Source organism: Micromesistius poutassou, assembly GCF_964030765.1.
Source record: "Micromesistius poutassou genome assembly, chromosome: 7".
Classification (NCBI taxonomy): Eukaryota; Metazoa; Chordata; class Actinopteri; order Gadiformes; family Gadidae; genus Micromesistius; species Micromesistius poutassou.
The window spans coordinates 7,419,543-7,441,323 of NC_140277.1; the positions used below are offsets into that span (position 1 = coordinate 7,419,543).

Here is a 21,781-nt window from a genome sequence, read left to right on the forward strand (position 1 = left end):
AGAGGGTTCAAGAGGTAGACCTATATAAACGAAAATGGATATGAATGATATGGTTTATTTCTCACAAATGCCACAGTATAAATAAAAACGTTTTTTTTGCAGATGTTTTTTTGATTGAGTTTTCAGTGGATTTCTTTCCTACATTTGTATTAGCCTACCATGCGACAAGTAGCTTATATATAAAACATCTTACCACCATTTTCCTTTCGATGTTTGATTGCGCCATGATTGATACAACTGTGCACTTCAGCGCCAATGAGCATGAATGATGAACATCTGGAATGGGGGGGGGTGGTCGGGTTTGGAGATTTGGGGGCGATTAAGGGCACGGTTTCTCATGCTTTAACCCACTCATATGTGAAGGCCATCAATCAGACATCCACTTGTTCAAATGACTCATGCTTCAGCCTTTATAAAAGTTTAATTGGTTGGTATAATTAACACCGAGGGCGGAGACATATGCAATGTTGTCTCAGACTGAAAAATCATACTTCCCATGATTAGGTCTGAGTGTGTCTACAGTTCACACTAGTATACTGCACTATTAGACAGTTGATTATGACCAGACATCATTAGCCTACTGTTTAAACTGCTTACACAGTGATGTTACTTTGTACCATTAACATTTAGGCCTTGCAGAAATATGGAAATGCATGTTCAAATTATTTGCAAAGCAAATGTGTATGGATAGAATTAAGAGCGTAATTATATATTGTATTATATATAACTTTACACGTGTAATGCATTGTTATTTATTTCATTGCATTTCATGTATTTACCCTCTGCATAGTAAATATACTGTGTTCTCTATGCAAAGCTGCATACAGCTTATGTTATGTAATTGTTCAATATCTATATACACGTAAATGGGGTTACTAGTGCTTCTGTATGGGTTGTTACCTGGACATCCGTCCAGGTGAACCAGAGCGCGGTGTCTTGGTGCGCTCTGCAGAGGCGGCATCACCTGACCACCTGACCACACGGGGGGCGTGCCGCGCCGACGCTATTCGTGTCACCTTCTGTGCAACCAACCTGTCCTCCTTCTAGTGTTGTTCATGTCCTAGTAACGAGACGATGATTGCAAAGTCAAACAGCACGTTGGGCTGGTAACGTTAAGGTAAATACAATCGATCAAGGAAAGAAAAAAAGGCACAGATGATACGGTTGCTCTCGTATATCGTGCGCCCTTTTTTTTCAATGGCACAGGATAGAGTGAGGCTTATCCAATACGGATTTGTTTTGACGTTGAGGGATTAGTGCAGTGGTCCAATTCTACAGACCAAGTCGAACAGCAGTTACATTGCATTGATGTAGGCTCTAGCACTCTTCTGCATGAAGCGTCTATCGCAAAGGTGAGAAGCCCTCATTGCATGTATTGAACTATGCGGTATGTTGGCTACAAACCCACATGTCTCATTTGCGGCCACACGTCTTATTTAGGATATAGTTGTATTGCTCACAGATCGCTGCCCAGTACCCACTTTCCTGTCGTGCAAGATCGTAATTTCTAAATAAAGATTTTTAACGCATTGAACTCCAATGCAACACCGACTTCGGCGCATCCGTGATGTGCAAATACATAAAGCCAGGTCACCAATTACTAATTGTTTTGGGCTGGGCCTGTATATTGGGAGATAAGCCAAGGAATACTTTGAGGGCAGGAGCATGATAGCTCTAGAAATGTTTTAGCCAGCCCAACCCTTTGAAACTCATCTTAAGAAAACCCATAGATATGCACACATTCGAAGGACTTGACCCTCTATCCCCTAAACCTATCCTACATCTGTTCCATGCAGAGCCAACAACTGCGACTAGCCAGCCATGAGTCAGTTCCGTGCATTAGCAGGTATCCTGAGGAGTAGAGGCTGGCAGTGCCTGCTGCTGCCCGGGGGAGGAGGTGGAGTTGGAGGTGGAGGGGGTCCGGCCTGCCGATCACTGTTGGCAGGGTCGGCTAGGAGCTGCTTTGCTGGGCCTTCGGCTCCCACCGCTGTGAACAGCAGCTCCAGCTATGTGGAGGAAATGTACTTCGCCTGGTTGGAGGATCCCAAAAATGTCCACGAGGTGATGATGATGACTTGTGTGTACTATATTATTCACCCTTCGAACGTTCTTGTTCAAACAAGTGCATCTGTTGATGATTATCTCAGCCAAATTGCTCTGTAATATTGTATACAATATGTAATATGGTTAAATACTCTCATTAACTAATCTCTCATTGTATTACTTGAACTATATACCAAAAGTGGGGAAAGGGGAAAGAAAGCCCTTTCATGAGTTATCCATTGACATGCTTTCACATCATCGTTGTTGTAGTCGCTATTGTAATGAGTAATGACACTTCAATGGACTTTTCCCCTCCTGGTTCCTATAGTCCTGGGACACGTTCTTCCGCCAGGCTGGGGCTGCGTCCGACGGGGCAGTGGAGGGCCCCCCCTCTGCCCTGCTGCAGGGCCGCGCTGGGCACCAGACTCCCAGCATGGCCCGCAAGGTGGTGGAGGATCACCTGGCTGTACACACCCTCATAAGAGCCTACCAGGTCAGACACACACACACACACACACTCATTCACTCACAAACAGACTCACTCACATACAAACACTGACTCACTCGCAAAAACGGACTCACTCACATACAAACACTCAGTCACGCACAAACAGACTCTCACATTTAAACAGACTTGCATACACATATATACAAAAAAAAAAAATAATAATAAATATATATATATTTATATATATATATATATAGTACACACACACAGGGGATATATAATGTCATATAATGGAATGTGTGTCATCGCATTTAATAAAATGTAAATTTATCAAAGGGTATTGTTTTTGTTTTGCTTTGCAGCTGTGGTGTTGTCGAGTATGTTTACAGTTTTATACACCCCAGGTCAAATGTTGCATGTCGGCATTTATTCTTAATTTTTCAACTCATTTGTGGTGCGTTTGTGTTTTTATTTAAAACCTGTCAAAAACAAATAAGTGGAATTGAGTTGTCAGGGCCCTTGGAATTGCTAGTGAAGCTGTTTGTACTGCTTGCTCGCGCTTATTAAAAGGAATACACAATTTGTTTGTCACTGCGTGAGGTTATGCTAATTGCAAGATTAACTGTAACCTACATAGCCGAGCGGCTTTTTGAAAATGGAAATATCAAAGAGACTACTTAAGCAAAACAGGTGGTAGCATTTCCCTCGCCCTCAACGTTAATTAGAGGAACTATCCCAGGGATTTATTAAATTCTGTCTTTTGGCAATGACATCTTTTTATTCCCTGCTCGCTACAAACCTTGGGGGGATGGTGTGTGTGTTGTGTCAAGATTCTGTGCTTTTAGTGCACTCAGATGCACTCGATACACATGCTTTTTGTGTGTGTGTGTGTGTGTGTGTGTGTGTGTGTGTGTGTGTGTGTGTGTGTGTGTGTGTGTGTGTGTGTGTGTGTGTGTGTGTGTGTGTGTGTGTGTGTGTGTGTGTGTGTGTGTGTGTGTGTGTGTGTGTGTGTTCATGCTTCAGGGAACTCCCAAAGGGATTTTCCTCTGTGTTGTCAGAATGACCTGCTCCTCACATTCACTCTCATTCCCCTCGTTACTAATTCTGCTTACCACACAGTCGGGGCTTTGCTGTTCTCTAACCTGTCATTTAGTCCCACCAACACCATCATTATCATCACTTTTACCACCACCCCCACTATCATCACTGCTACCAACAGCACCACTATTATCACTACTACTATCAATACCATCACTTCTACCACCATCAACATCATTATCATCTCTACTACCATCACTAATACTTATTATCCCTACTACTACCGCCAACCATCACATCCAACACTGCCGTCACTCCCTTCCATCAGCCAAACCTCCACCATCATCACCGGCTACCCTGACTGGAGTCATCGCCATCACTTCTTCTACCACAACCACTACATCAACCATCTCCATCATCATCATCACCACCACCACCACCGCCCTCTCCACCACTACCATCATCATCACCACCACCCCTTACTCCTCCACACCCGACCCTCATGTGTCTTATCTCTTCCTGTAGATCCGTGGACACCACGTTGCCCAGTTAGACCCACTGGGAATTCTGGAAGCTGACTTGGACTGCTTTGTGCCGTCTGACCTGATCACCACAATCGACAAACTGGGTAAATAAAATCCCCCCCTCATTATTATCCAGAATGAGCTGCCTTCAAACATGCTGCAAAGAGGGCAGGATACTGGTGCTGATGAAGAGGTACCTACTGTGTACAGTATTCAAGCTTTTGCTTTTTGTTGTCATTTTGGCTTTAGCTCAGTTATATTTTACTTTTCATTATCCTATTAGATTCTTTAAATTTTTTACTTTTATACAAAAGCACTTGAATTTAGAAGTGCTTTCGTATAAAGCACTTCTAAATCTATAAACAACTATATGTATATATGTATAAACAACAGATATCATTTTTTTATCCTAGACAACCCTCCACTAAATAACTCCCCTTGTACCCCTTGTTCGCTGGGCTTGGATTCTCTCTGAACCATACAAACCAACATAACAGCGTCACGACAACTCTGCATTTTATTGGCCGGTGTGTAATGCTGCCATTCATCTCCGAGCCACGCTGCTCGTTGCGCTCCCAATTCATTTAGCGGCCTTGAGGATGTGAGGATGTTAAACAGCCCCTGGTTGGCAGTAACAGTCCCCATAGAAGAAGAAAGACGAGATAAGCAAAGAGGGCGGAGGGAGGGAGCGGGTGCGGGTTTGCAGCTGTGTTCACTACTTATTATCAGAGATGCTTGTCTGGCCAGGATATACTGTAGCGCGATCCGTATCGTCCTAAGCAAATACACCGCTTCCTACCGTGACAGGTAATGTTAGTGGGTAATGTCTGTTATGTCGGGCCCCTCCAACTATTGTCCTCCTGATTGGACATGCAAGTATATCCTTGCTTTCCTCTATCCTGCATTTGTAATGTGATTTGCACCTGTCTCCTCTTGTGTTGCTGGTAGTACTTGAGCTTATGCAGTCCCTCCCCCTCCCCCTCCAGGTAGCCTTTGGTGGTCAGGAGATGCTAAGCGGAGGTAGAAGCCACTGACTCTGCCTGCTCTGCTTACAAACACATTGACTTACTTTGAATCATGTTGTTGCTTTGGTTATTTTCTTAAGTTAATGAATGAATGAATGAATGATTCATGGTTGAGTTTCAATGAATTGATATTTACGTTAAAATATGTTCATGCATTCCTTTCATATACGGTTTTACTCTCACTTTTACTGACTAGTGTTCAACTCGACAAGCGTTGGGGTTGACTAAAGATCAAAGGCTGTTGGCCTTTTGCTCAGCGTGTGGTCTACAAAAAAATCACCTTATGCTGCTAGTTACACCAATCTAAACATGACCATTACTCTGCAGACTGCCTCAGAGATAGCCTGGGCACATCTCTCTATGTAATATAACCCAGCTGACCTGATGCCTATGTTAAAGGGTTCTACGGTCTGGATGAGAGCGACCTGGACAAGACCTTCCGGCTGCCCTTCACCACCTTCATCGGGGGAGGGGAGACCACTCTGCCCCTGAGAGAGATCATACGCAGACTGGAGGTATAGTTGGTTGTCCATGATAGTCTACCTGCCTATGCAAAGTGTCTTGCAGTAAGTTCAGATGCATGTTATTCTGGAGCAGGGTATGCAGCTGGCTCACGGCTCTTATAAGCTTCGGGAAGCTGGGGGTGTTCATACCTTTTGGTTGAAGTCCCTGGCCACTAAGGGCGCACTCACACTAGGCCTGTACCGTGCCCGAGTACATTTGCCACCTAAAGTCTAGATCGTTTGGCTAGTGTGAGCACGCCATCCGTACTCAAGTACAGTTAAATTCCGTGGTCTCAGTACACTTCGGAGAGGTGTGCTCAGGCCACGGTACAGATGCTAATGAGCCGACACGCACACATGCACGGATACGCAACCTATATGTACAAGAGGCAACCGTACTCGTACTCGCCCCGTTGAGATTGCCTAGTGTGAGCACAGGCCAGCGGCACAGTGGGGGGGGGCAATCGTACTTGAGTACAGTACAGGGCAACTTTGCCTAGTGTGAGTGCGCCCTAAGTTACCCTGCTGCCAACTCATAATAATGAGCTTGATCCAGTGGAATGGAATGGCTGAGAAAGAGTGTACTTTTCCTTTCGGTCAATAATGGCAGGCAGGCAGGACAACGTTGAGTCTGTTTAATGTTCATTCGTGGGGTCTCTTGGTCCCTCCCAGACGTCGTACTGTGGCCACGTGGGCGTGGAGTTCATGTTCATCAACAGCGTGGAGCAGTGCCAGTGGATCCGAGGGAAGTTTGAGACCCCCGGAGCCATGCACTTCACCAGCGCTCAGAAGAGGACCCTGCTGGCCCGCCTGGTCAGATCCACACGGTCAGCAAGAATGCCTCCTTTTTGTTTATAATTAGAATCATTATCAGTATATATCAGTATTAGTATAGTTTGCCCTGAATCACAGTTACAGTCTCAAACCCCCCTCCCCCCCCTGCCTAACCCTAGCCCCCAAAAGGGCAAGGAAGCACTCTTAATCAGGGAAGAAACCTTGCGAAGGAACCAGGGTAAAAGATCCCTCCTACCAGGGATGGTTAGGAGTGCAATGTGCTAGTGAGTCAGCTGGTAGCAGGGGGGTGAGCGGTTGTGCAGTCATTATTAGTGTAGTTAGCAGTGTATGAAAGGGTTATAAACAAAGTGTCCGACAGTGAATACATGCCATTAAAAAGCAGGTAGGGGTTAGGCATGTGGGCTGGTGCAGCTACCGGACCTATTGTGTTTTCCTATATAGGTTTGAGGACTTCCTGGCCAGGAAGTGGTCATCTGAGAAGCGTTTTGGTCTGGAGGGGTGCGAGGTCCTCATTCCCGCTCTTAAGATGATCATAGACAGTTCCAGCGCTGCTGGCATCGACAGCATCATCATGGGGATGCCTCATCGGTATGGGACTGTTTTTAAACACCGTATGTATGTATGTATGTATGTATGTATGTATGTATGTATATATATGTGTGTGTGTGTGTGTATATAGTATATTTTTCTATAAATATGTTTATTGCCGAAATTGTTTGATCATATGGCGTTCAGAGAAATATTACGGCCAATTCATAATTAAGATCACCTTGAAGTGTATTTTAAAATCATAACATTCTGGATTGAATAATTAATTATCTACACTTACTAATATTGCTATAAAAATATACATATCACATATACCTTCTTTGTAAAACTGTCCAGAATCCCCCCCCCAAAAAAAATAATCTTAAAATACTTTGAATGGATATATGACGATATTATGTCGATGACCTATTGTGACCATGAACTTCTGATGTAACTTTGAGAAATGAATTAAAAGAAAATAATTAGAAACTTGTCTCTTCTGCCAGGGGTCGTTTGAATGTCTTGGCCAACGTGATTCGCAAAGAACTGAACCAGATCTTCTGCCAGTTCGACCCCAAATTGGAGGCCGCAGACGAGGTGTGTGTGTGTGTGTGTGTGTGTGTGTGTGTGTGTGTGTGTGTGTGTGTGTGTGTGTGTGTGTGTGTGTGTGTGTGTGTGTGTGTGTGTGTGTGTGTGTGTGTGTGTGTGTGTGTGTGTGAGAACAAACAGTACACCCACGTAGAACTACAATCAGATATAAAGAAATAATAAAACGCACAGACAAAAACAAGTTGTGTGTGTGTGTGTGTGGGGTCAGGGTTCAGGGGACGTCAAGTACCACCTGGGCATGTACCACGAGAGGATCAACCGGGAGACGGACAAGACCATCACCCTGTCCCTGATGGCCAACCCGTCCCACCTGGAGGCCGTGGACCCCGTGGTGCAGGGCAAGGCCAAGGCGGAGCAGTTCTACCGGGGGGACTCCCAGGGCAAGAAGGTAGGGGGGAGACTTGTTGTAGGTGGCTTTGGATTAAAGCCTCTGCTGAATGTAAATGGAGAGCGGCTTCTACTTTTCACCTTGAATGGATGAATGTTTATGTTTAACTCTTGGCCCTCTCTGTTGTTTTGACACACATTCTTCTGCTGTGTTAATGTTTCACTGTGAAGTACGGCAGTGGCGTAGCGTGTACGGATGCACCTTGCCCGTGCATATCAACATAGTGCACCTCTATCACGCCTCAGCACCAATGCTGGAAGAAATCTTAGGGGAAACACTGACTGTGAACCGTTGACACGTTTTAAACTTGACGTCTGTGTTGAATAATTATACCCAAATACAACTATACATATAAACATAATTGCTTGATACTGCATGCGGTACCCAAGGACCGCAGCGTAACCTCGGGGCACCCTTGAGCAAGATCCCTAACCCCTAGCTGCTTCTTGATGACATGTCTCTGAATTCACTGTACGTTGCGGCGGACAACAGCGTCTGCAAAATAGTCAAATATTAGAACTGTAAATGAATGTGGTGCCTTTTCTCCGGTCACAGGTCATGTCCATTTTGATCCACGGAGACGCTGCCTTCGCTGGACAGGGAGTCGTGTATGAGACCTTCCACCTCAGCGAACTCCCCTCCTACACCACACATGGTACAGTCCATGTCGTCGTCAACAATCAGGTATGGAAAGGGGAACCCTTGGGGAGACGGCTGCTTCTGATGTTTTTATCATGTCTGGCGGTGATGGTATTGGTGATGGTTAACGGTCCTGTTGGTGGTAGCAGAGGGCTGTAATGGGGGTGTTGGGGGTGCTGATGATGCTAGTCGTGGTGGTGATGGTGGTACTTGTGGTGGTGGTGATGGTGGTACTTGTGATGGTGGTCAAGATGACTGGGCTGCAGCTAATGATCCTCATTGTCGATTAATCCAGCAACAATTATTTTCAATTCATACTGTGGCAACCCGGCCCGTGACAATCAACGTGATGCAGAGCACCTGAGGCCCAGGGGAGACCAGGCTGTGGATTCCACTCTATTATCTTTTTGTTCTTTTAAGAAAGATACTTTATGTTTGATTAAAATTGCCTTTGTTGCGTAACAACCAAGAGAATCGTGTGCTGATTGGAGTAAGGTGGTTCACTCCCCGAGCCGGGTTGCCACAATACATTAATTGTTTAGTCTATAAATTGCCATTAATAATAGTGAATGCAATCACAAGTTAGTCAAGTTATATCTTAAGTCTGCTCGCTTTATGTGATAAGCAAAGCATACAAGAAAAACTAAACTCTGCATATTTATTGATCAAACTTTATTGAACTACATATTTGAAATTAACTGCAACATAAAGCAGCAAAGGTTTGTTACATGTACTAGATAAACTGAATCAATGAAGCCATTACCAAAATAAGATTTGGTATGTTTTCCTTCGATCGACTCACCGATAAATCGACCAATCGTTGCAGCCCTGCTGTGGGGATGGGAGTGATGGAGGAATTAGCCATTTTGATCCTTTACCACTTATTCTCATGGTACGACCTGTCCTTGTCCCCGTCAGATCGGCTTCACCACGGACCCCCGCGTGGCGCGCTCCTCCCCCTACCCCACGGACGTGGCGCGGGTCGTGAACGCCCCCATCTTCCACGTGAACGCCGACGACCCCGAGGCCGTCATGCACGTGTGCCGCGTGGCCGCAGAGTGGCGCAGCACCTTCAACAAGGACGTGGTCATCGACCTGGTAGGGCCTGGTCCAGGTCCAGGCGAGCTGGCTTGGGGGGGGGGGGTGTGATTGGTCTGGGTCATGATCCTGTATGTGGAATCAGATTACGTGTGTGTCCGTTAAGAAAAAAAGAAAATGAGATCTAATCTGGACAATTTGATGAAAATGTCAATAGAAGCTTGGCCTCTAAGTGTGTTTGTGTAAGTGTGCACGATTCTATGTATATGTATGAAGAAAGAAAGCTGTAAAACTGGGCTTCTGAATATTGTCTGTTTTGAGTGTATGTGTGCATGTATTGAATAGCATTCTGACTATGGCTTCATTCTCATTGTGTGTGTCTGTTTTGTGTGTGTATGCATGCATGCATTAAACAGCATTCTGATGACGGCTTCCCCTCCGTCTGCCTCCCAGGTGAGCTACCGGCGCTTCGGCCACAACGAGATGGACGAGCCCATGTTCACCCAGCCGCTGATGTACAAGCAGATCCGCCGGCAGGAGGACGTGCTGAAGAAGTACTCCGACAAGCTCATCTCCGAGGGCGTGGTCACGCTGCAGGAGTTTGAGGTTCCCGTCCCGTTTTCCCGCCACTTTCTCGCGCCGCCCTCGCGTCGTAGATTTTTAAAAGCTACAACCGCCGTCGCCGTGGCGTCCAGAAGCAGTTTATTAGCCGCCCCTCTCTGCTGAACTAAGCACAGTCAATTCTGTTTAAATATTACCCTGTCGTCCTCGTGGCTGTGTTGACACAGCAAAGCGCCGGTCCAGTTGTAGATTTACTGCCTCCCGCTCTGTTCCTTCGCCCAACACACCCCCCCGACGTTAGCGCTAGCAGACGCGACCGCTCGGAGATGCGGCGGTTTGGTTCCTCCGGAGCGGGGGCCAAATCGCCGAAGTCAATCATTTTTTATTTAGATTAATGGAGGCCGTTGCAAAGAAATACGGTGTGTTGCTGTGGAGTGTCCAATTTGTTACCATTTGAGCCGTCTCTCCTCACTGCTATAGATATCTAGTTCCTAGTCTTTTCTTTCTTTCTTTCTCTCTATCCCTCTCAATTATGTCAATCACACGCACGCATGCACGCACGCACGCACGCACGCATGCGCGTCTGTTAATGTTTATTGTATGTATTGGTTCTTAACATACAATCTCTCTTTACAGGAGGAAGTAGCCAAGTATGACAAGATATGCGAGGAGGCGTACACCAGCTCCAAAGATGAAAAGATATCTCACATCCGCCATTGGCTGGACTCACCCTGGCCAGGTACCCAGAAACCCTGCGATACCTCCTCTATCAGGGGACAAGTGTTGGACACACTCACAGCCAAAAGGTTCAATGTCCATACTCTACCTGTAGGCATCCTTGAGCAAGTGCAGGTCGCTTTGGATAAAAGGCTCTGTGAATTGATCATTGCATAATTGATGTCAACCTTTCGTCTGAGTCCCTGCCTGCTCCGGCAGCGGGATGTTGTTGTTTCATGTGTGTGTTGTTGTCATCTGGGGGCAGATTTCTTCACGGCCGAAGGGGAGCCGAAGAGCATGAGCTGCCCCCCGACGGGCCTGGAGGAGGACGTGCTGCAGCACATCGGCCTCACCGCCAGCTCCGTGCCTCTGGAGGGCTTCAACCTCCACCCCGGTGAGCCTCCAGCCTGGAATGTGTGAATGAATGGTTGAAAGTCGCTTTGGATAAAAGCGTCCGCAAAATCCCCTAAATGAAAATGTCATATCTTCCTTCTGACAACATTTATTGTATGGGTTAACCTGCTTGGCAATCGATCCCATGGTGGTTCTGATTCTGAACTCTGATGGACACCCCAACGCCCCCCCATCCCTGTTTGGGTCACTGAATGTTTATATCTCAACGACCCAAAGCGACCCACAGTCTATCTTGTTTATTGGCTTTACATTACCATAACTGTGGCGGGCAGCTCTGCAGAGAGCCAATTAAAAGTGTCTCACCTGTGAACAGCCCATCCATCCCCTGTAGCCGCTCTGCGACCTGCACATCTGGCCCGGCACCTGGCTAGGCTCCTCAGAACTCCACCGCTGCTTATTTACCTCGCTGCGCCACGGCCTGCTGGCTCTTACCTTCTGACAAACTCATTGCTGCTTTTATTGACCTTCCTTGTCTCATGCCCTGTTCATCCTGTCACGTTAACGTGTGTGTGTGCATGTGTGTGTGTGCGTGCGTGCGTGCACATTCATATATGGAAGAGGAAGTGTGTGTGTTGCGCATTCATACATGGAAGTGTGTGTGTGTGTGTGTGCGTGTGTGTGTGTGTGTGTTGCACATGCATATATGGAAGTGTGTGTGTGTGTCTGCACCAAGTGTGTACACACACACACACACACACACACACACACTGTCTGCTGCGATTGTGTGTATACGTGTGTGTATATATGTGTCTATATGCAGTATATATGTATGTGTCTATATATGTGTCTACATGCAGTATGTGTGTGTGTCCCAGGGGTGTCGCGGATCCTGCGGGGCCGGTCTGAGCTGGTGAAGGCCCGTCAGATGGACTGGGCCCTGGGGGAGTACATGGCGTTCGGGTCCCTGCTCCAGGAGGGGGTCCACGTGAGGCTCAGCGGGCAGGACGTGGAGAGGGGCACCTTCAGGTGAGGAGACCCCCACGCTGCTACAATGAACACGGGCGCTTTCAGCACGGGTTACCTGACTGAACAGATGAAAACAGTTTGTGTTTCACTGGTAAAGGGGTCGAAACAATCACCGGCTCCCACTCGTCCAGATGCTGTAAAGGACAAAATTTAGATTTCCCTCCGACTATAACCTAGCCCTTTTAAAGAAGGATTTTGGTCTCTTCCTGCCCAGTTGAACCAGTGTTCAATGAATGGACACTAAGCAGCTGTATGGGAGTGAACTGCAACTCAAGTTGTCATAGAAGCGACTTATGTCACTCATAAGATCTAGCCCTCCCCTATTGGTATATTGGACTTTAACCAGATACCCTTTAGTCAGACACAAGGCGTTGAATTTGCATTCTCTGAAATTCGACCCAGAGCCATCCATGTAGGCAGGCTCATCTTGTGTTTCACTCTGTCATGTATTTTAAGTTCACTTGGTCCTATTTGTCCAGTAAATAAATAGCGCTTTAGAAAGGGGAAGATCACTCTTTATCGTAGCAACTTCCCGGAGGAAGCGTTGGGATTGAGGGGGAATCGAACAACATCGGTGTCCTGGAAACATCCCACAACAACCCACCCCTCCTCCTTTCCCTACGCTCCCTCTCCCTGTCTCTCTATCTCTCTCTATCTCTCTCTATCTCTCGCTGCCAGTCTCATCAGTCCAACCTCAGTTCCTCCAAACCAGACTATCTCTCTGGGTGGAAGCACGCCACTTAGCGCCGCGGCTCATACATCAAGCTAACTAACGGCCAGCCACCGCTTCTCTGGCGCACTTCACCATCTATTGCTTCCATCCGGTGTGTTGTCGGCGGTGATGGTATGCCCGGATAAAGACACTGAACACAGTGGCTGCCCACCGATAAACAAATAAAAAATAAATGAGTAAATAGATGGGGAGGACCAAAATGTATTTGAGAAGCCAAAACGACACGACTGGGGTTTTGTTTCGGGTTGAAACCGTTTCCCCCACTTCAGTGTTATTTTCTATTTGGTGTCAGGCCTTAGCTCTCTCTCTGTATCTCTATCTTTCACAACTCCTTCCTCCCCTTACACCTGCTCCTTGACTCACCCCCGACATAGAATGTAAAAAAACATAAGTCGGTAATTTAATAAATTTAAATAAATTTCTCTTTCTTCTTTTTTTTTTAAACTTTTTTTGCTCTTTTTTTTTCTTCAACTTACATTCTTTGCCCGTATCCCCGCGGTCTCTCTCTGATGGGTGGAACTGAGCATATTGTTGCGTTACAGTTGACTGGTCCGGCTCACGTTGTGGTGATGTAGGTAACTGCGTGGACTAATGGATTCAGTAGTCTGTGCTCAGCTGCGTTGCACCAAGAAACCCCCCCACCCCCATCTTTGACTAATGGGGCCCCCAGGCGGCCGTGTGTGTGTGTGTGTGTGTGTGTGTGTGTGTGTGTGTGTGTGTGTGTGTGTGTGTGTGTGTGTGTGTGTGTGTGTGTGTGTGTGTGTGTGTGTGTGTGTGTGTGTGTGTGTGTGTGTGTGTGTGTACGCATGATTGTATGTACTGTATAAGGGAAAGATGTTTGTTTGTATATGAAAGAAATAAAGAGAGCGAAAGAAAGGCGATGGGGTAGAGAAATGGGGAAAGAAAGAAAACGAAAGGGGAAAGAAGGCAAAAACATGAAAAGACGGATGGGATGATGTAAACGTAGACAGAGGGGCGCGCGGTTCATGAGGCCGTTGTGAGAGAAGAAGCAGCGGTGCCTTTTGATAGTAAACGAGCGCATTGAGAGAAGAAAACACACATTGCGTTTTGCTTCTTGCTCCGTTCAAAAAGCATTTCTTGAAGAGAATAAAAATATCCTGCAGATGTGGAGCAGCGATCAAACAGAACCAGTATGCACGAACTGGCCTGGTTGGTTGATAATTAGCTTTCTCCCACCGTTTCACTCACAATTAGAGAAATGATGGTCAGAAAGAAAAAAAAAAGTGAGAGATTGTTTCCATTACTGACACAATTATTCAATACATAAATATAATCAGCATAAAATATAATCCTTATATTGTATGCTGCAGGGGAAGCTCATTTTCAGCCTACATCATATAAATTGTAAAATTATGTATTGTAAATTCTGCTCTCTGTTCCTTTTCAAGGAAATGCTCTGTGACCCTGTCATACCAACTAGCTGTCTTTTCCAGTGACTTGACCAGTGTCCTCTCAATGGCCAGCAGAGCTAGGCTGCTTAAACGGTCTTGGCCCCTTGTTATGGTGTAGGACTTGAGCCGCTTTAAACAGGAGAAGCTCCTTTATACACCTGCACATGTAGCTCCAATTGTTGCCACTAATGAGAACAGTTTGTAAAGCTGAGACATTGCACTGTCCAACTTCATGTCTTTAAGGAACACCAAGAAATCACACAGCTTTCCCCTGTCACCCTGCAAGTCCTGATCTGAATACAGGACTTGAAGTTCAGACCTCAGGCTCCCTGAATCAAAGTGATGGCCAACTACCAAATCAATATTAAACTTGAACAAAGAAATTAGGGAATTATGTAAAACTGAAACAAGGAATTGTGTGTATAAGTGTATGAAATGTACGATGAAAATTGTCACCAAAAATTTCACCAAGCAAATATCAAGAAATAGGTTGCAGTTTGTCTTTCGACTCGCTTGAAAAATCTGTGATGGGACTGCGGACTAAAGAGATAGTTCAAAATCACTGTCAATCAAACGGCAACTCAGTCTTTCGCAGACCCTCCAATCATCACGCAGAAGCTCAGCGTCCAGGCCAGCCCACTCCTCCATTCACCCCCAGAGACGCTGAGCGTCCGTGGGAGGGACATAATCGCAGCATTATCCAATGACCGTCGACTTTCAACGCACTAAAAAAAGCTGTTCTATGCAGCCCCATTGAAGTGGATGGACGCTGAGCTTCAACAGGCAAAGGAACTGTGACACTACGGGAATGTATGAGAAGGAAATCGAGTCAGCCGATAAGCGGCTGATTCTGAACAAACTCGTCTTCGAGATGGACGTGTTCTAACGCATTTTTAGTCAATGAAATGTTAACACAACAGTATATATTTCACCATTTAATTTTCCTGAAACTGAGCTTCCCTTGCAGTCTTAGAGAAATCACTGTGTGTGTGTGTGTGTGTGTGTGTGTGTGTGTGTGTGTGTGTGTGTGTGTGTGTGTGTGTGTGTGTGTGTGTGTGTGTGTGTGTGTGTGTGTGTGTGTGTGTGTGTGTGTGTGTGTGTGTGTGTGGGGACATCATTAAAGGGATGTTAAAGGTGCCATTTAAGCCACTGTCTCATCCCGCTGGTAGTGATGGCTGACTCTCCCGCTCTAAATGAGTGGGCTGGCAGGCCTGGTTAACGCTCGCCTCCGTGCTCCCAGCCACTCTCCTTGTTGTTGCCCTGTCCTCACACTGCCTTATTCCATCTCGCTCTCGTTCTCTTTCTCTCTTTTTCTCTCTATCTCTATTTCTCTTTTTCTCTCTCTATGGATTGACTGTGTGTCATGACCCACTAGCTCCTCTGTGTGTATGTCAAGTGGTCTGGTTTCTATTAAAGTGTTTGCTGTACAACTGAAGACTTTTAACGTTTCAAAAGCCTCACAGGGTTTACTGTGCTTTTTGATTCAATTCGTTATATTTCTAGAATTGATGTACAGATTCATGTTTTTATTATTCATCTATGCACAATAAATATGTATAATAAATGAATTAGTGTATAAATGTTTCTCTGTTTATATGTGTTTTTACCCCAGCCACCGGCATCATGTCCTGCACGACCAGGAAGTGGACCGGCGTTTCTGCGTTCCAATGAACCACCTGTGGTCCGACCAGGCCCCCTACACTGTCTGCAACAGCTCCCTGTCAGAGTACGGGGTCCTGGGTTAGTATTGGAACCACTGGAGAACCTATATAGTCATGTACTGTATATCTCATGTGTTCATTTGTTCCTTAATCAGTCAGGAATACACTTCTACTTTCCCCGGTCTTGATTGACACTCAAAGACCTACTCAAAATTGGAGTAGCTGAAGCAAATAACAATTGCTACGCAAGCATGTTTTTTTTTAAAGAAACCGCTTTTGTTTTTAGGCTGGTTTATGTTTCACTTATACTGGCATTTTTTTAGGTTGCACCTTTTCAGATTTTTCAACATTATTAGGTGTTTTCTATCTGGCTCTGGGCCATGCACAGACCTTGTGAGGGTCAGTGACTCCAGATATATATTTATGTTACACAACAGCATCTGAAGTAGTAACAACTACAACAAGGAAGTTATTATTATGAAGAAACAAAAACTAGTAAGTAAAAACATGTTTTGGGCCAGACCGCACCTCAGCCAATGAGGGCAGAGGGGCAGTGACCTGAACCACCGTAGCCACGCCTCTGTGCACGGGCCTGACCCGGCTGTCTGTCGCAGGGTTCGAGCTGGGCTTCGCCATGGCCAGCCCCAACGCTCTGGTTCTGTGGGAGGCTCAGTTTGGAGACTTCCACAACACGGCCCAGTGCATCATAGACCAGTTCATCAGCCCGGGACAGGCCAAGTGGGTCCGCAACAACGGCATCGTCCTGCTGCTGCCCCACGGCATGGAGGGGATGGTAAGGGGCCGTCGACAAATGAACACCAGGGTCTCAAATGAACCTGATCATACCGGTCACTCACAATGCATTCCCTGCTCCTTCTGATTACATTGTTGTATTTTGGATATTTTCCTTTCTATCAAATATAAGCACTGCTCTCCGACATGGTTCACAAATTATTGATTAACCAGTATTTATTTCACCAACAATTGCCATAATTTATATATATATATATATAATAGATTTATATATATTTCACCATAATTTGGTAGACGGGTTGCCTGGGAACCAGACAAATCTGATCTCATGTTTTATTCTCTCGTGCATAATCGTCTAGCCCCCATTTATACAAGTCTCTTGTAGGGCGGGGTTGATACGATGACAATTTGGTTCGTCATTTGACAGGATATATTCAGAACCTGAACGACGGCGAGCAGACTATAACAGAGCGTTCAACCGGAGGTAACGATGGTCTTTGGTGTTGTTAACTGATATTCTCCTCCTCACACCCCCCCAGGGTCCAGAGCATTCGTCAGCCAGACCAGAGCGCTTCCTGCAGATGAGCAAGGATGACCCCGACCGCTTCCCTGTACGTTCCTTAGAAACCAACGCATGAAAGTAACCACAGCTCAATGCATTCGACCACTGGGGTCAAAGCTGTGCTCATTGAACTGATGATTCAACGGCATCAACCTAGCTCAACAGATTCAACTGTTCGAAACAGTTCCATTTCATTCATGCATGTGCAAGACCACATTGTCTGCTGATGCAATGGGGACAACATAGTTTAATTTATTAAACTTTTTATGCCGTTTAAGAGTTTTATTTATTTACTAGACCACAAATGTCTTCTGATTTGGCTTTAATCGTTCACAACATGTGAACTGCTCACTGGATGCAATGCTATGTTTGGCCCATTGTTGGAGCCTATGAGTATTTCCACGTCCAGCTCCCAGGGGGTGAGTGGGTATTGGTCACCAGTAGATGACCAAACTCTGACTATATGTCTCGGCATTATCCTGGTAGATTAGTTTCACAAATGGGATATTGATCCAGCAGTTAGTGGGAGCACACCAGGATTAACACCGATGCCAGCGTCTGTTTGATGCACATCATGACTGTGTGTGTGTGTGTGTGTGTGTGTGTGTGTGTGTGTGTGTGTGTGTGTGTGTGTGTGTGTGTGTGTGTGTGTGTGTGTGTGTGTGTGTGTGTGTGTGTGTGTGGGGGGGGGGGGGGGGGGTTGCATATGTGTGAAGTTCTGGCACTATACATCTTCTCTCAATGCATATCGAAAGTAATAACAAATGTTTGTTATTTCCATCGTTTTATTCTTAATGGTTATAAATAGTTGTGTGTGTATAAACATTATGTCATAATTGAATTAATTGAACTATTATTACAAATAATAAATATATATATAGTAGCGTTTGCAGCCCGACACTGCAGGGCTAACTAGCGGAATGAGGAGGACACAGTTTAACCGGAGAACCAGGCTTTATTATCCTTTCCGTACAAACTAACTACGGGGTTGGAGGAGTGCCCAAAACCATATGGCGATACCGAACACTGGCTAGCTGTTCCCTCCCCCTCTCCCAACTGGCCTATCAGGCTGAACTAGGGCAACTCCTTCCCCCCACAAACTCCCCATCAATCCCCCCCATAGTCCTGCTGGGTCGCTACAATATATATATATATTATCCATAAGAAAATGCCTACACACACCCTCGGTTGGTCTGTCACAAGTCCTATCAAATCCAGTATTCTGTGTCAAAGTTGTTGTTTTGATTCTTGTATGCAGGAGTTCAGCGGAGACTTTGAGGTCCACCAGCTGTTTGACTGTAACTGGGTGGTGGTGAACTGCTCCACCCCGGCTAACTTCTGCCACATGCTGAGGAGGCAGGTCCTGCTGCCCTTCAGGAAACCGGTAAGGAGCTCACCGGCTTGTTTCGCTCATCCTTGTTTTCATTTGACCTATTTTAATATTTTTCAAAATCAGAATCAGAATCTCTATATTGTCATTGCACATGGTGTGAAATGTAAATGTCATCCAGACACTGCGATTCACAACAACAAATTTTAAATAAAGAGAAAATATACAAGTAACAAATGAAGAAAAAAATACAGATAAATAAGAATAGCAGCTGAGGTGAACGGCATTGCACTGTAGTGTTTAGGCGGTTGGACACCTCACCACAATTCTCCTCCTAATTGTTTCAGAAAGTTGTTTTTAAAAGTTGCCATAGAGTACACATTTTCAACTGTGCTCTCTTTCTCTGGTCACAGTCAGTGTGTAAAGCGTTCCCCTGTTGTATCTGAATGCAGCGCTTTGCGGAGCGTGAGAAAATGTCTTCCTGAGCAAATTAGCGAGAGGAGTCAATGGGGGATATTATTGTTTGTTTTTCTACGAGAGAGAATCTGAAACTACAGTTGGTTGAGCAGCAAAGTGGGTTTATTTATTTTTTTGAGGGTTAACAAAAAAAGTGTTTTCCCCAGCGTAGAAGTGTATGCCGTATAGGAGGCGACAAAGAAGCGAGGAAAAGAAAGCAAGAAAACTTTTTCTCCCATCTCTTGGGGGTTTTTTCCCTCCCAAAAGCACAAAGCAAAAGCAAGTCATTCTGTTGAATCAAACTTAAAGTACTTACAACTTCCACAGTTGATCGTATTCACCCCCAAGTCCCTGCTGAGACTCCCCGATGCCAGGTCAAGTTTCGATGAGCTCTCTAAAGGTACCGGTTTTTCCACGTTAATCTCGTTTACTACACAAAGGATGTGGTCGTTTCAATCATGTAGCCTGTACTATCTGTAATGTAGACTATACTATCAATAATGCAGTCTGTACTATCAGTAATGTAGCCTGTACTATCAGTAATGTAGCCTGTACTATCAGTAATGTAGCCTGTACTATCAGTAATGCAGCCTGTACTATCAGTAATGTAGCATGTACTATCAGTAATGCAGTCTGTATTGCCTGTATTATCTGTAACGTCTACTTCGCTGTTTATCTTTCTCTTTTTGCATCTACATTTCTACTCTTAATTGTGTTTGTATATAGTTATATTTTCTGTGTATATTTTGTAAAATAAGATCAGATAATTTATTGATCCCAATTAAGCCATAGGAGCAGCTACAAGACAATTTTTCTACTATTTTTTTAAAGTACACTTTACTTTTTCATTCTATTTTTCATCTTTAAGATTTTCGCAAATCCTTTTTGCCCATCTGGGAACAACAAAGTACATCTTATCTTCAAACCCTGATAAAACGCTGGTATTAATCCGTATCCAACGCTCCACTATTCAACCCCGTGGGTGTGTCCAGGGACCAGATTCAAGAGACTGATTCCCAACGAGGGCCCAGCGAGTGAAAACCCCCAGCAGGTGAAGCGTGTCATCTTCTGCACCGGGAAAGTGTACTATGAACTGGCCCGGGAGAGGAGAGTCCTCCACCTGGAGGGAGAGGTGGCCCTCATCCGACTGGAACAGGTGTTTATATAGCTCTTCTTCTGCTGTGTACTCTGGACCTTGTTCGCCTAGTGGCCACATTGGTTAATACAGTGGGGAAACCTCCTAGAATCTTTGGAAAACCGCGGGGAACTCGGCGTGTTGGTTTTAGTTCTGCATTTAATTTCCCCACCAAGTGTGCTCGCAAATGGTGTATCCCATGATTGTGTCCATTTGTTCCGGTTCTAACCAACCAACGCTTAAAAACAACAGAAACCTGGATTGTTCTTCACTGGTCGTGCTGCTGTTTGGGTTCCAGATCTCTCCGTTCCCCTTCGACCTGGTGAGGGGCGAGGTGGAGCGGTACTCCAACGCTGAGCTGGTCTGGTGCCAGGAGGAACACAAGAACATGGGTTACTATGACTACGTGCGGCCGCGCTTCCGCACCGTGGTGGCCAATCAGAAACCGATTTGGTGAGTCATTTGCATGTCTATCACCACCACAAAAAGTTTCATCACCCCTGCGATGCGATTGGTCTAAATCGAGGGTAGGACGGTTCCGTTTGGCACCGGTGTGACACGTGACCTCGTTGTTGACCTTCAGGTACGTGGGCCGCGACCCCGCGGCCGCGCCCGCCACGGGCAACAAGGCCACGCACCTCAACGAGCTGAGGAGGTTCATGGACGCCGCGTTCAACCTCGACGTCTTCCAGGGCAGGAAGTTCTAGAGAACCGGGAGAGGAAGGGGGTGGAGCCATGGAGGGGGAGGGCGGACCTCACAGCTGACTACGGCGTCGGCACACGTTTGTTTACCACAGCACTTTGATGGGTTAGTTAGTGGAGGTCTATGCAGCACTTTGATGGGTTAGTTAGTGGAGGTCTATGCAGCACTTTGATGGGTTAGTTAGTGGAGGTCTATGCAGCACTTTGATGGGTTAGTTAGTGGAGGTCTATGCAGCACTTTGATGGGTTAGTTAGTGGAGGTCTATGCAGCAGTTTAGAATGATTCAAGCAATGCACCACATGAAAAAAAAACTAAAAGTATAATTATGAGAATGCCCCTTTATTTCCCTTCAGGCGTTCCGAGGCTATAAAGGGTGAATGTTGAACTAACACATGATTGTTAATTTGTTCCCTTTTTTTTTTTTTTTTCATGTGGTTCATTCCTTTAACTTCCTGCCACTTTCCTTCAAATAACTTTTTTCTCATTGTAGAACGTTTATGCAATTCCCCTAGATGACACTTTAGCACGCACACAACGCCTTGATGTTGAGCCTTTAGATAATCCTAATTGTAAAAGTTATGTTTGCTGTTGTGTAGATAGACCGATAGCGGTAGCAGCTATAAAAACGCACAAACCGGACCCCGGCCTCCGGTGTGTCTCCACAAAGCCATCCAGAATGATATCGGGAATGAATGAAGACACGTTTTTTTAAACGCCAAGCGGCTTTCCCTGCTTGAGTGTATGTGTGTGTCTTTACTTGGTTATCCTCGTCTAATCGGACTGTTGAATGAGCGTTGAAT

The 21,781-nt window shown here is 45.6% G+C and overlaps 1 protein-coding gene across 1 annotated transcript; it reads left to right on the plus strand.

Annotated features, from left to right (window-relative positions):
• Positions 1-1,821: 1,821 nt before the first annotated feature.
• Positions 1,822-20,985, plus strand: ogdhl (oxoglutarate dehydrogenase L; the record flags this gene model as incomplete). Its single annotated transcript, XM_084470284.1, has 22 exons — positions 1,822-2,061; positions 2,372-2,536; positions 4,055-4,157; positions 5,478-5,593; positions 6,254-6,408; positions 6,818-6,964; positions 7,411-7,501; positions 7,722-7,901; positions 8,457-8,585; positions 9,459-9,638; positions 10,032-10,184; positions 10,776-10,878; positions 11,122-11,250; positions 12,086-12,236; positions 15,994-16,121; positions 16,657-16,835; positions 17,335-17,406; positions 18,616-18,741; positions 19,471-19,543; positions 20,136-20,299; positions 20,577-20,731; positions 20,862-20,985. The coding sequence occupies 22 exons, from the start codon at positions 1,822-1,824 to the stop codon at positions 20,983-20,985; spliced, it is 3,063 nt and encodes a 1,020-aa protein (XP_084326410.1).
• Positions 20,986-21,781: the final 796 nt, after the last annotated feature.